The sequence below is a fragment of the Loxodonta africana genome, chromosome 16, assembly GCF_030014295.1.
Source record: "Loxodonta africana isolate mLoxAfr1 chromosome 16, mLoxAfr1.hap2, whole genome shotgun sequence".
Classification (NCBI taxonomy): Eukaryota; Metazoa; Chordata; class Mammalia; order Proboscidea; family Elephantidae; genus Loxodonta; species Loxodonta africana.
The window spans coordinates 71,109,248-71,124,349 of record NC_087357.1 but is presented as its reverse complement, the minus strand read 5'-3'; the positions used below and the strand labels follow the sequence as shown (position 1 = coordinate 71,124,349).

General features: G+C 37.2%; 1 protein-coding gene across 3 annotated transcripts in view; it reads right to left on the bottom strand.

Annotated features, from left to right (window-relative positions):
* The window catches only part of MCU (mitochondrial calcium uniporter), a 236,815-nt gene that overhangs the window by 54,639 nt on the left and 167,074 nt on the right, over positions 1-15,102 (bottom strand). For all 3 annotated transcript variants that reach the window (XM_023547064.2, XM_064269706.1, XM_064269705.1), the window contains exon 2: positions 13,119-13,188. In XM_023547064.2, the coding sequence (XP_023402832.1) occupies positions 13,119-13,188 (70 nt within the window). The remainder of the gene's footprint in view (positions 1-13,118; positions 13,189-15,102) is intronic.

The window sequence follows — 15,102 nt, the reverse complement described above, 5'->3', positions numbered from 1 at the left end:
AAGGCAGTAAAGTCAGAAATCCTTATCACTTTATTCCTTCCAAAGGGGTAGTCTATGCTGCCAAAGAAAAATGAAGCCAAAAATAATAATCGGAACTTAACACACAGTGTGTAATACCTAAACATATTTGAAAAAGTTGTCATTTTCTTTCTCTTTTCTAAAAGAAATCCTTAGCAATTCAGTGTTCCCTTACAGTCAGGGCCACTAAAGTGAACTTCTCTCTCTCCTCTATAGGCAGTAATGATGATGGGGTTATAAAACTAAGTGATTAATTTATTCACCTGCATGTCCCTCCCCCTCCCACTATCTCCTTTCTTGTGTGAAAAAGAGCAACTATTCAACCACAGATCTCAAGAAATAGACAGAGTTGAATTTAAAAGTGAAAGGACTCTGTGAGTTTTAAACATGTAACTTATGGGGGATTTCATGAAAATATCAGTTTTACAGATCAGTACTTAGGGGTTACTGTTTTAGAATAACTGACAGAAAGTCAGTGAGTCTTTCTCACCCAGTTTGACTTCTTCTTCTAAAGAGCATGAAGCCTTTCAAAGGAATGAAATATGAAAATCTGAGAAAATCTACATGGAATAGCACAATTCAGAGCTGACAAACCTTTATAATAATACTGCTTTTGAAATAAATCCCCAGGTCTCCTTTGTTCCTACACACTAGATAGTAATGTAAATGTTAAATTTCTTGGTTTGCAATCAAAGAAGAACAATTACCAAAGTTCTTCTAGTTTAACAATGTATAAAATAACATCTAGTTACAGTAAAGTCAGTTAATGACAATTGCCAGCTTCTCTTCTCCACAGGCAAGTATTCTTTTTCAATTGCATCAAGTGGTTCTTTAGTTGGATTTTTTTTTTTTTAAATCTTTTGCTTGGATTTCCACATCAGTAAAATAAGAAATAATCTAAGTATGTTCTACAGCAGTGTACCTTACAGAGACCTAGAAATTATGGGTCATCCAAAATGAACACTTACAGCCAGAACACGACGACAGATTTAGGCATAAAAACAAAAAGGTAAAAAAAAAAAAAAAGGTGAAGAATTGTGCAAACTAAGAAGAGCAATGCAGGGACTACAGACGCTGGAGTTAAGGAAGGAATCAATTGGGAAAAAAACGTCTTTGGGGGTCTTAGCAAGAGAAACAGTCAACATAAAAACAGCTTGTTACTTGTTAAATGTTATAAAGATATTTGACAACTGTTAAAAAAGATGCCGATGAAAATAATTCATAGTAGAGGTTTGGCTGATGCTTGAAATAATGGGTACAATTTCCTCTATAATGTCTTATCAACATGACTGTGTATAACTTGAGGAGTTATTAGGAAGGGGAATTGGTACTGTAAGGAAGCGCATATGGGGTGCTTTATGCAAAGCTAGTGAAAGCTTTACTTTGCATTGTTGAGCTGAACTTTATGATGGATAATTCCAGTTGTTTATGATCTTGCCATCTCCTGTTTCTTTCCTTCTCCCTTTCTGCAATATTCTGCATCACAAATGTGAAATATAATCATAGAATTTCAGTGATGGAAGGGCCAGAGAGATTATACAAGCTAACGCCTTTCTTTTACAGCTAAGAATAATAAAGCCCAGCAAGGTTAGAAGATATTCCCAAGGTTCTGCAGTTCAACCCAATGCAAAGTGGTTCTGAATCTCATTATTTGATTAAAAAAACTGTTTTTGTCTAGGTCACATATGATACGAGGTTGCTAAATTCAGTAGGCATTTTAGTCTTTAACTTAGCAGCATTTAAAGATAACTACTCACTCACTTTCTAAAAAGCTGTCCTTTTGGCTTCTATGATACCACACTGTGTTTTTTTCTAATTTCTTGGTCACATCTTGTAATTTTTCTTCAAAGCTCTTTTTCCTGCACTCATTCCTTAAAAGTTACTAAGTGCTTCTTCCTAGTCCTCTGTGCTTCTTACTCCACACACTCTCTAGGCATTTCCATGTTCTTCTAAATTATCAGCTACCATCTAAATGCTGATGATATTCCAAATCTACATTCAATTACCTACTGGACAAGTGGGTGTCCCTCAGGCATACCCCAAGCACCAGAATTCTAAATTGAGTTTATTCTCCTCTAAACACCTATCTCTGACATTTCTCAGATCAGTAATACCACCATTAATTATTACCCAAGCTAGAAAACTGCCTGGTATCCTTGACTATGCTTTCTCTCGTTCCTCATATCTAATCAGTCACCAAGTCTTTCATTAGATTTTCTGAATATTTCTTTGTTGATAGTTGTTAGTGCCATTGAGTTGATTCTGTCATGGTGACCCCATGTGTATGGACTGCTCCATAGGGTTTTCAAGGCTGTGACCTTTTGGAAGCAGATCTCCAGGTTTTACTTCCAAGGCACCTCTGGGTGAGTTTGAACAACCAACCTTCAGGTTAACAGTCCAGCGCTTAATCATCTGCTTAACCAGGGATCCCTCCAAATCTCTTTACTATCACCATCTTAGTCCAGGCCACTACCACCCTCTTTCTTCTCTCAGCTACATTGTAATTGGACTTCTTCCTTCATTCTAGTCTTGTTCCCCTTCAAAAAAGTATTCACACTGGAGCAATCTTTCTTTCTCCAAAGGAAACTACTATCCCGAAATTGGTAACTGGTGATTTTTATCATTTCCATCATTTTATACACACACACACATCACACATGTATGTATATGTGTACAATTTATAGTATTGTGGTAAGCAGCCTCTATAATGGCTTTCTACAGTCTTCACCCCTAGGCATTCAAAACCTTGTATAGTGCCTTCTCACATTAAATAAGAGCTGGTCTGTATAATCAGTAGAATATAGCAGAACTGATGGTGCATAACTTCTGAGGCTATGTCATAAAAGGCGTGGCAGCTTCTGCCTTGTTCTCTTGGATCACCTGCTCTGGGGGAAGCCAGTTGCCACATCTTGAGGACAATTCTACAGCCCTACAGAGAAGACGAAATGAGGAAGTGGGGCCCCCCACCAACAGCCTGCACCAACTTGTCTGCCATGTGAGTGAGCCACCTTAGAAGTGAATCCTTCAGCTCCAGTTCTTTAGATGTTTTGTAGTCCTAGCTGATATGGGACTACAACCTCAAAAGAGGCCCTGAGCCAGAACTATCTAGCTAAACCATTTTTGATAATATAGAGGTTCCCAGGCTGCAGAAAATTCCACTGCAGCTTGCTTGGTCTGCCTTGAAATTTGCATTAGAATTCTAGCCCCATTGCTTGGCCAGCCTCACCATTTTTGCTTTAAAATTGCAGTTCCATTGCTTGGCCTGCCCTGTGAAAATCCTGGTGACTGCATGGTATGATTAAGAATATTGCTGATGTAACTCGACGGCACTGGGTACTGGGTTAACTTGTATGAACTCCCTACTTGTAAACCCCTTAAAAATAACTTTTTTCCCTTGCCCTCTCAGAGCAGTCTTGGCGCCAAGAGCCTCGACTGCTTCCTTTCCTTGCTCAATAAAATAAAGGCACCTTTACACTCTTCCACCTTGGTCTCTCGTTTATGGGCTAATATGAGTCATGCCAAGCAAAACATGTGCTTTCCACCTGGTAACACTGAATTCCTAATCCACAGGAACTGTGAGAGGAAAACAAAGGATTACTGTTGCTTTAAGCTACTATGTACTGCAGTGATTTGCTATGCTGCATTAAATAACTAATACGATATTAGCTTGCATGTATTTGGACTTTATATAAATGTTTACTCTGTATACAACCTTCTACAATTTGCCTTTTATGCTCAACACTGTTTTTGAGATTTACCCAAGTTGAATCATATTTCTGAAACATTTATTTAAACTCCTATATAGAATTTAATTGTAAAAATGTACCACAATTTATTTACCCATTGAAAAAACAGGTTTTTTTTTTTTTTTTCTTTCCTATTACAAATAAAAAGAAGATTGGGAGACAGTAGGCAGCTCTATTCAACTTTCTTTTAGTTTCTGAGGTAAATCTGGCCAACTTTTTTTTTTTTTTTTCCTTTTAGGGCTTTATGGTTCACATTTTACTTCTTAAGCCATCTGGAATTTACTTTTGTGATGTAGAGAAGTCAACTGTAACAGCACCATTTACAGAACAGTCTGCCCTTTCTCCTCTGATTTTTTTTTTTTAATTCTATCACGTCAAATTTCCATATAAGCACAGTTTCTCTAATTTGATCTAACAATCTTTCCTACACCAATACTTGCCTGTTTTGATTAATATAGTTTTAAAATATGTCATAATATCTGGTTTAGGAAAACTTTTTCTTATTGTTCTATTCTAAATTTATCTTAGTTAATTGCATAGTTTCACTCTTCCATATGATTTTCTGAGTAAGTTCATCAGCTCCTGCTGGGACTTTTGTTAGCCTTGCATTAAATTTCTACATTCATCTGGGGAGAACTGATAATGCTTACAGTGTTGTCTTCATATCTATTAACATGGTGTAATTCTGTATTTATTCAGAAATTCTTTTATGTTCTTCAAAAAGTTTATTCTTCTCAATAAATGTCTTGCAGACTTTTTTTTTTACTAGTCTCATCCTTAAATATCTTCAAATAATTTATTTTTAGTAATCACTTCTATATTCATAAATATAATCTCAATATTGCACAGGCTTTTTTCTTATGCACCTTAAAATTTTTTTGGTCCTTTTAAAATTAGTTTATGGAAATAATTCCTAATAAATGTCAAAAACATTTGTGCTAAATAAAAGGTCGTCACCTTCTTTCTATTTATCTACTCATTCTACCAAGAATTAAATATTTCATTTGAGTTTGGTAAAAATTAAATCTTGTCTTACTTTACATCATTCCAAACTTTTTTTCTTTTTAAGAATAATGCTTCTGATGCTGCTGCTGTGGAAGTAACCTTGAATTTTTGGGTGGAAAAGCTGAATACAACTCCAAAGTACAGGCAGTAGAATACAGTGGAAAAATTACCCACTTTGGAATCCCAGCTTTGGCAGTGCTAAATTCTACCACAAGGAGACACCTTGGGTCCATGGGTACATTACCAAATGCAACTGACCCTCAGTTTCTCCACCTGTAATGTGGGGACACTAAAACAGCATAAGGCTGCTGAGAAAAGTCAATGAGAATCCACGTGAAAGTGCCAGGTTTAACAGTTTCCCTTGCATTCCCTAAAATTTAAGGTTTAAAAATTGAAAGTCTAAAATCATATAGCACATCTTTGAGAAAATGTCCTATCATCCCTTTAAATGCCAAGAGAACAAAAATTATTTGTTCCACTGAAGGAAACAAAGGAAAAAGTACATAAGTTATGCAAACCAACTCTGTTTCTTAATATTTTTGGATAGCTGACCTTTCTGAGAATCTGATAAAGCTATGGATTCCTCCCTCAGCCTTACTTCCCACTAAACCTAAATTATTTACACATTAAAACTGTAGACATGATTTATTTTATTGCATTGGAAACAGATTTCCTTCACATAGCCAAATTTTAAAAACAAATTGTTACAGTAACTGAAGTTTTTCTCCTTCATTTTTAAACCAACATTAATGGATACTTCCTGATTCTTTTTTAAAAGAAAAATAAACCGAAATGTACAAATTAAACAGAAAATAAACTTTAATTCTATATAAAAGAACACTTCAATTTCAAGCCTGCTACTGTTTGGCTTGAATAAAGAAGTCACATAATGACCTAATTTTGGAACACAGTATAACTTGATATCTAAAGGATTGTATCTTTCAATTTTGATGCAAAGAAGTAGTGAAAACAACTCAGAAAGATACATGGTAACAAAGATAATCAAAGCTCACTTTGCCAGATGATGCTAGGTTTGGCTTGTGCAAGTTATCTAAGAAATCTCTAAGACTCTTAGAACTGAATTCATATAACTGTTCTGATACTATATCAAAAGTGAAAAGATCACAAATTCAAATTTCAATATCAAGGTTTTCTGAGAGGTGGTACTCTCTAGGAGCTCTGAGGTTTTTCTAAATGCCTGCAGAGAAATTAACAAAGCTTTTCATTCGTGACTAGCCTACAGAGATACTTTCTCTAGCAAAATTCACAAGGTTCATTTCTCATTACCTATTTCAGAGCAACAGTTTCACTAAAAGGGTTCACTGTTTTTCTGCCAAATCCATAATAACGACTAACCAAAACCCGTTGCCGTCAAGTCGATTCCAACTCATAGCAACTCTGTAGGAGAGAGCAGAACTGCCCCATAGGATTTCCAAGAAGTACCTGGTGGATTTGAACTGTCGACCTTTTGGTTAGCAGCCATAGTTCTTAACCACTACACCACCAGGGTTTCCTAATAATGACTATGAGGTCTTAAACTGTAAGATTATGCTCATTCATAAAGCCTTAAACATCTCCCAAGGAAATCAAGCCATGAATAAGTTCCTCCTTGTATGAACCTTTTCTCTTAAAAAGCAAAACTTCTGTTCAAAGTTTAATCAAACAGAGAAGAATTTTATATTTTTGGCCCTTTTTCTTGATAAAACCCTGTTCTCATGAATTAAAAAAAAAATTTTATTATACTTTAAGTCAACGTTTACAGCTCAAGTTAATTTCTCATCCAAAAATTTATACACAATATTGTTTTGTGATATTGGTTGCAAACCCTACAACGTTTGACAGCACACTCCCCCCCTTTCTACCCTGGGTCCCCTGTATCCATTCGTCCAGTATCTGTCTCCTCCTGCCTTCTTGTCTTGCTTTTGGACAAGAGTTACCCATTTGGTGTCCTATATTTGACTGAAGAAAAGAAGTACGTTCTTCACGTGTGTTATTTTTTGTTTTAGAGCCCTACCTAATCTTTGTCTGAAAAGTGGGCTTCTGAAGTGGTTTCAGTTCTGAGTTAGCAGAACTATGCTATGGGTCGGAATTGACTCGATGGCAGTGGGTTTTGGGATGGTATCAGGCAAGACTTCAGGGCTGCTGGAAGACCCTTCAATGCCAGTATGTACCAATGAAAAAAGCACTGAGTTAGGACAATGAGGGGGCTCCTTGCTTTCTTCTCTGAGGCAGTAAGTACGCATGCTGCTAACTATGGAAGATGCACCATGTGTGCAGAGTGCAAAGTGGTGTTTTGGCAAAAAATCAACACTCTTTCAAATATGTTCATAGCCTTTAATGCTAACGGCCTATTTTCCAAAACACACTCACATATTAGGAATTTTTCTTTGACTGTCAACATGCACATTATCAACAAAAAACTAGAAACTGTCTAGGGCAATATCAGCAGTTCCATCAAGTTGCATCCCAGAGGGAAATGGGGTGATGGCCAATTCCCTCAAAACTTGCACAAGTGATAGCAACTCTGGAATGGATGACATCATCTAAAATTTGGCATAAATTTGCTTCTACTCCACGCTTAACCACTGTCAACACGTTAAAGTCTTTCTAATCTCGTGTGGCTGCTTTTTTTGGCAGTGTGAAAAGCCAATCCTAGAGATGTTTCAAGACAAGAGCAGTGACAGGACAAGTTCATCCACGTTTTGGCAGTTTTCAAACGGAAGTTTCTACTTACAAAAAAAAAAGAACCACTGAGCTGTCTGATACATTTAAAAAGTGGAAAAATATAAGGTGCCACTCTTCAGCTTTCCCACCTTCATATTTAGGCTGGTGAGGACTCTGCTACATAAAAACACTGAGGCTTTGTGTCTTAAATCTTCAGTGATTACATAGCTTCATTACTTCCTTTTTTGTTGCCAAGTCTTTCTTAAGTTGGAATGCAAGATATATATTGAGGGGGCATGTTTTCTTTAATGATGGGAAAATGTTTTAGGCGCCCATAATACGATAATGATAACAATTATAGAATCTCCAACTGATATGGCAGTGGTCATTAATAACGCAACTTGACTTAAAAAAAAAAAAAAAACTCCACATTCTCTCAAAGCTATTTTAAAAGTAACAGGAAAAATTTAAGAATATATAAAGAACTCTTTCAACCCCCAAAATAAGGAAAATGGTCAAATTTTTAAAATGGGCTGAGCCTTGAATACACATTTTACCAAAGAAAATATTTGAACACAAAGAATGCTACTATATATTCTCTAGAATGTTTAGGGTTAACCATACCGAGTGGTGGGGAGGATGTGGAGAAACTGGCATACTTCACACTGCTAGTGGGAATGCAAGGAGGCACAGACATGTGGGAAAACAGCGCAGGTAAACATACACTTGTTTGGCCCAGCCATTCCACTCCTAGGTTTCTACCCACAAGAAATGAAAACATATGGCCACAAAAAGACCAGTGAGTAAATTTTGACAGCAGCATTAATCGTAACAGCCAAAAATAGAAAATAATCCAAATGTCTCTCATTTGGTGAATAAATTAAAAATAATTTGGCATTTCCATACACTGTGATATTACTCAGCAATAAAAATAAAGGAATGAATTACCATACGTCTAACTTGTTGATGTCAACCCTATGGACCCTATGTATGTCAGAGTAGGACTGTGGTCCATAGGGTTTTCAACAGCTGATTTTTTTGGAATTTGATCTCCAGGCCTTTCTTCCCAGGCACCTCTGGGTGGACTCAACCACCAACAGTTCAGTTAGCAACTGAGGGCATTAGCAGTTGGCCCCCCACCCAGGGATTCCACAATGTGTGCTACAAGGTGAATAAGCCTGAAAAGCATTATGCTGTGCAGAAAAACAAACAAACAAACAAAAAACACCTAGATGCAAAAGACTATATATTGTATGAGTCCATTTACATGACAATTTTAGGAACATTTTATCCTAACAACAGAGAGGGAAAGAAGAACAATGGTTTCCTGGGGTTGAGGATGAGAGCAGGGATCGGCTGCAGAAGGGGAAAAAGGGAACTTTTAGGAGTGACGGGAGTGTTTTAAAACTGGGTTGTTGTGATGCTTATACTACAATGGGTGAATTTTATGGTATGAACAGGCTATTTTTCTTGCTGTTACGCTAGCTCACCTTCAGCACTTTGTCTCTCATCAAGATGAAGATGTGTCCTGGTTTATGCTGCTTGTTCTGACAATTTGTAACACCACTCCCTTTCACTCTCGAAAGTGTCCTGGATTGAAGGACAGATTATACAATCAACCTGTCTATAGAACCAAAAAGACCAAACTTGTTGCCGTTGAGTCGATTCCGACTCAGTGACCCTATAGGACAGAGCAGAACTGCCCCACAGAGTTTCCAAGGAATGCCTGGTGGGTTCAAACTGCCAACCTTTTGGTTAGCAGCTGTAGCTCTTAACCAGCGGAATAAAATTATTCTCATCTTTACCTTTCATTTAACCTGAAGGGAAACTCCTGAAGGCTTTGAAGATTTTAAGTAGGTATAAATCACAGAATCATAAAAATTTCACTAATCATTTTACAGTTGAGGATCTGGGGCACAGAGAAATTGAAATGAGGCACCCAAGACCACGTGTTTTAGATTAAGGATCTTTAATACTACCACAACTACTCTTTATAGAACAGGAAGAGTTTTTAGTGGGTAAGTACTATTTCTACAGAATAAATACATTTTTCTTTTGAAGGTAGTTAACTTACCTCCATTTTACAGAGGAGAAAACTGAGGGTTTGAGAAGTTAACTTACCTTGCCTAAGCTTATAAGGCTGGTAAGTGGTGGAAACGGGATGCAAACATAGGTCTGCTTGAATCCAGAGCTCTTAATCTCTACGCACAATGGCTCCCATGTAAGGAAACATCGATATGGCCATGTGCATGTGCACCTGGGTACAATGTACCCAAAGGGGTTCTTATGTTGGGGTCCATGAGTCCAGAGATTCCACGGTTTGGCTTGAAGAAGCCTATGATCACTATGAAATTGTATGTAAATTTCCCTTTGTGTATATATGATTTTTTCTAGAGGAGACATCTAGAGCTTTCATTAGATCTCAAAAGTACATGTGATACAAAAAAGATCAAGAACCTGCTAGATACATGGGACTGCCATGAGTCAGAATCGACCTGACGGCAACAACTAACAAGGCTGCTTTAGTAGGGAGGTTAAATATTAATGATAATTTATTTATTCTCTATCAGTTAACGCAGTAAGAAATCACTGAGATACCTAGTTATAGATACACGATACCACAATTATATAATGTGATATTTTAGACTTTGTACTTTTTAAACCAGCCATTAAAAACCCTATAGAGCCTAGTTCTACTCTGACACACATGCGGTCACCATGAGTCATAATCAGGTTGATGGCAACTGAAAAAAACAAAACAAAAACCAAAAGAAAAACAACAACAAAAAAAGATCAAGCCCTCATTGGATACTGACTGTGGCTTGGCGGTTACCACAAACAGTGAATGGTGTCACTGTGGCTAAGCTATCTATTGACGTACCTGTGTATGAAGCAGCCTTTTCTCATGCTATACTGATCTAAGGTAGAATTAATTTAGAGGTACAAAGTAAGAAAGATGTATAACTTGGCGGTAGTAAGGACACTGAGGAGTCCTGGTGTCACACTAGTTAAGCCAAAGGTCGATGGTTCAACCCACCAGCTGCTCAGCAGAAAGATGTGGCAAGCTGCTTTTGTAAAGATTAAAAACCCATCGCTGTCAAGTTGATTCTGACTCAGAGAGACCCTACAGGACAGAGCAGAACTGCCCCATAGGGTTTCCAAGGCTGTAAATCTTTCTGCAAGCAGACTGCCACATATTCCTCCCACTGAGCAGCTGGTGGGGTCGAACTGCTGACCTTTTGGTTAGCAGCTGAGTGCGTAACCACTGCGCCACCAGGGCTCCTTCCGTAAAGTTACAGCCTTGGAAACTCTATGGGCAGTTCTATCCTGTCCTATAGGGTTGCTATGAGTCAGTATTAACTCGATGGCAACAGGGTTTATTGGCAGAAATACTGGGAGACCCTCATTTTTTTTTCAAGTTGGTGTCCTTTCAGCTTTTGTAAAAAAGTAATTGTCTTTAACCCCTTATGTAACGTAGGGACAACCTAGCAGCATTTATGTCCTGGATAACATTCAGTCAGGTGCCCCAGTACAACTGCATCATTGTTAAATTATTGCAAGACTTCCATAAAGATAGGTATACAGAATAATAGTCACCGCATTAAATAGTAAAATTAATAATATAAATTTCTATATGAATTCATTAATTCAAATTAACTGCCACTGACCATCATAACAACCATTGGTACATGAGTCTTCTGTTGTAACATGACTTAGTTATGCTGAATATATATAGTTTATTGATATATATTGATAAAGACTGCATATGTAACAATTTCAGACAATATTAAAAGGCTAAAATTTTTTTGAATGAAATGCTATTACTTCAGCAAAACCTGAGAGAGGATTCAGCACTATAAACAATATTTTTTACATTGACAGAAATCTTCTCTTTATTAAAATTACCTAGTGATGTCACCCAGCAGTGGTAATGGGGGAAGATGATGGGAGCTGGGAGTTGTGCTGATATAAATGTGGACAGCCCCCATTTGGCTGCTTAGTGGACCAAGGCAGTGTCAGGGGTAAGAGTGTTACCCATCCATTGCTTTGGAAGGGCCTAAGGACTAAATATGAGCCCTGATGACCCAGTGGTCAAAAGCTCAGCTGCTAACCAAAAGGTTGGCAGTTCGATCCACCAGCTGCTTCTTAGAAGCCCCATTGGGGTAGTTTTACCCTGTCATACACGGTCACCATGAGTCGGAACCAACTCAATGGCAAAGGGTTTGGTTTTATTTTGGTAAGGACTAAATGGAGTAGGTAGCATGGGCAAGTGGCATTATGTCCATGTGGGAAGTGTTGGCATCTGGGTACATAATGAATCTTGACTGGGGCAACACACCTATCTGCCCTCTGGCCCCAATGAGACAATGAATGCTGCTTTTTAATTTTTCATTTCTATATTAATTTATATTACTTAATCAGTTAGTTACGTCTCTAAAAAAAACAGGAAAAAGAAATCCAGCTAACATTTTCCTCGTTTTGCTTCTGGTCTGCTTTCCCTTTCAACCTTCCCATACTACAAGTGAGTAACTACAGTGAATATTCCTCTAACTTTAGAGGATTTAGCAAATACCAGTACACTCTCTATATATTCGGATAACTGAACAGCTTTTTTTTGGGGGGGGCGTCTAATACCGCAAATATCTATATTGATTAAATACAAGGGATTGTAGGATTTTCATGCTTCATCTTTTGGGGTTTCTTCAGTGTTAGAGGCCCTTGCAAATTTACAGGGTGTTCTTTTGACGGTTGCTGTGCCTATGAATTAATGTCTAAAAGGCTGAAATAAGAGTTCTATTAAACAGAAATATATTTAACAGGCAACTCTAAGCCAGGCAAACCAAACTGAGAATGTGTGATATCAGGTAAGAGAAATGACAAAGAGAATAATGAACAGATCAACCTCTACTACTGGAAAAACAAGCAAAGCTTAGCTCCTGCTGCCAGGGTGTAGCATCACAGACTGCATGTGCTCCCCAAACATCTGTTTATCCCTTCCCACATCAAAGAAGAATACGGCAGCCCTGAGCCCAAGGGAAGAAAAACAAGCAAGGGTAGGAGGCCCCAGGCTTTGAACTGCTTCTGTCTAGGCTCTGATGCCACCAAGGTGCTGGACTGTTTGATCACAATCTCTAACGTGAAGACCCAGTGGTTAGGAAATGCCAAACACAGTGCTTCTGTGATCTTCACACTGTGTCCCCGGTTCTAAAGCATAAATGAAAAGACTAGAGAGTAATATTCCATGACCTATGACTTGAAGGGTCTATTAGTTTTTCTTCCTGACTTCTCCTCTAGATTCACTAGTGTATAATCAATCCTTATGCAAATCTTATTTCCCTCCTTTGCCCTCTCTTCTCTTTCTGACTTCCAAGTGTTCCTTAGTGAAAGAGTATGGTTTATGAATGTATATGTTAGTTAGAGAACGGGAAACACTGGGCTAAGGAAAAAAACCCCAAAACAAAAAAAACCCACTGGACATAATAAGGAAACCCTGGTGACGTAGTGGTTAAGAGCTATGGCTACTAAGCAAAAGGTCGATAGTTCGAATCCAGCAGGCGCTCCTTAGAAATCCTACAGGGCGTTCTACTCTGTTCTACAGGGTTGCTATGAGTCAGAATCAACTCTATGGCAACGGGCTTGGTTTGGTTTGGTTTAGACATAAAAAATTGATTTGCCAAAACTCACCATCAGAGGGCACAACAGTACTGCAATAAACAACTCCCAAATTCTGCCAGGAAGAAAGCCTCTGGTGCACCTAGAATATTCAAAAAGATACATTTACTGTCAGGACAGAACAACAAATGTTATATACATATGCAAGTATATATAATGAATAACAGCTTTTTGATTACTTCCAAAACTGACTGCCGTCAAGTCGATTCCGACTCATAGTGACCCTATAGGACAGAGTAGAACTGCCCTGTAGAGTTTCCAAGTTTGATTACTTAAGTAATTCATATTCTTTGTAGAAAAGTTAAAAAATACAGATAAAAGAAAGTAAAAAATCTTGAACATTTTGCTATGTTTTCAAGATTACATACAAACAACTCAGAAAAGGAGGGTGAGAATGGTCGCACACCTTCAAGAACGTAATCAATGTCACTGAATTGTACATGTAGAAATTGTTGAATTGGTGTATGTTTTGCTGTGTATATTCTCAACAATAAAAATTTTTAAAAATCACTGAAAAATAAATTACAAACACGTTTATAGACACAAATGTTATATTAAAGAAAATTAGAGTTATACTACATAAATTGTTTTTTCATATTATTATTAAAAAAATATTGATTTTATGTACTATCAGGTCCAAACTTTCTTGCTTCTTATTCCTCCTGCTCAGTTTCAAATCTACATTTTCTTCCTCTCTTTCACTAGGTATAAGGTGGCTATTAAGTATCATGAATTCCGCTGCTATTGGGTCTGTTATCTGACTTTTTTCTTTACTCTGCCTTTTTTTTTAAACTTTGGACTGGCAACTTCACTGCTTGAGTCCCAATCACTATCTTTTTCTGAGTGTTAGCAAGAAATCACTCACATGTCTATCTGCTTTTGCCATTTCCTCAGAGTAATGTCACTGTGGAACCAGTTTTGGAATTCAGGTTTTCACAATTAAAATATATTTCAGAAAGAGTGCTGAATACGTTAGCGACTTGCCAAATGCTTAATTCATGCCTTCGTACCTTTTACTTTCCCAGTATCAAACGAGGGGGAAGAAAGGAAGGCATTTGCTGACTGAAAACCAACGTGTTAGCCTCAAAACATTGTATTTCACTCCATCACTCCGTGACAACACATACCTTACTTAACACAGCAATGCCCGTGACAGACAGAGCCTTCAAGTGAACATAGTTAAACCCACATCCTTCCATTTAAGAGAGCATGCAGGAATGTGAGACTGACACCTATAAAAACGTAAATAAATCATTTAAACTACTTGAGGCTTAATTCACAGCTGATCATGGCACACTAACGCTGTCCTTTGAGAATCTCTGAGTTAGTGTACACAACATTTGCCAATCCTTTCTGTAGAGCATTGCCTCTGTAGTTTTGGGATAATTCACTTTCTCAAAGCCCTTCCAAGATGACTTCTATAACAACACTGGTAATTACAAAACATTATTTGTTAAGTGTTCACGAACACACAGAAGTCTTTTTCTTTTTTTAACCTCTAGTAACTTATAGTCTAATAAGGCCAGCATGCACAAAATTTTGTTCTTGCCTTTTTCCCCTAAAACATGGCAGCAACAACAACAAAACAAAAAACAAACAGGGGAGTATACATGGCCAAGATCAAAAAGACAATGCTGTTCTAAACTGTATCCCACGACTCCCCTAGATTGAATATATTTGATTGCTCAAATTTTGTATTCTTAAGATATCACAGAAGATAGAAAGCTTTCAATTAATAAATACCTGACAGACTGCTGAAAGGTCAAAAAATATGTCAAGAAGTTAAAAGTAAAAAAGTCAGCAAAATATTCAGGCAGAATATTATTATTTTTATAATTATATTATATATTATATAATTATAAATTATATAATTATATTTTATAACTATAATATTATTCACACATTTAAATCTCATAGGCAGAGAGCAAGATTAAGGCTAAGAATGTAAATATTCAGAATGTGCAGAAATCATCAGAGAAAGGGTAGGTCAGTTTGT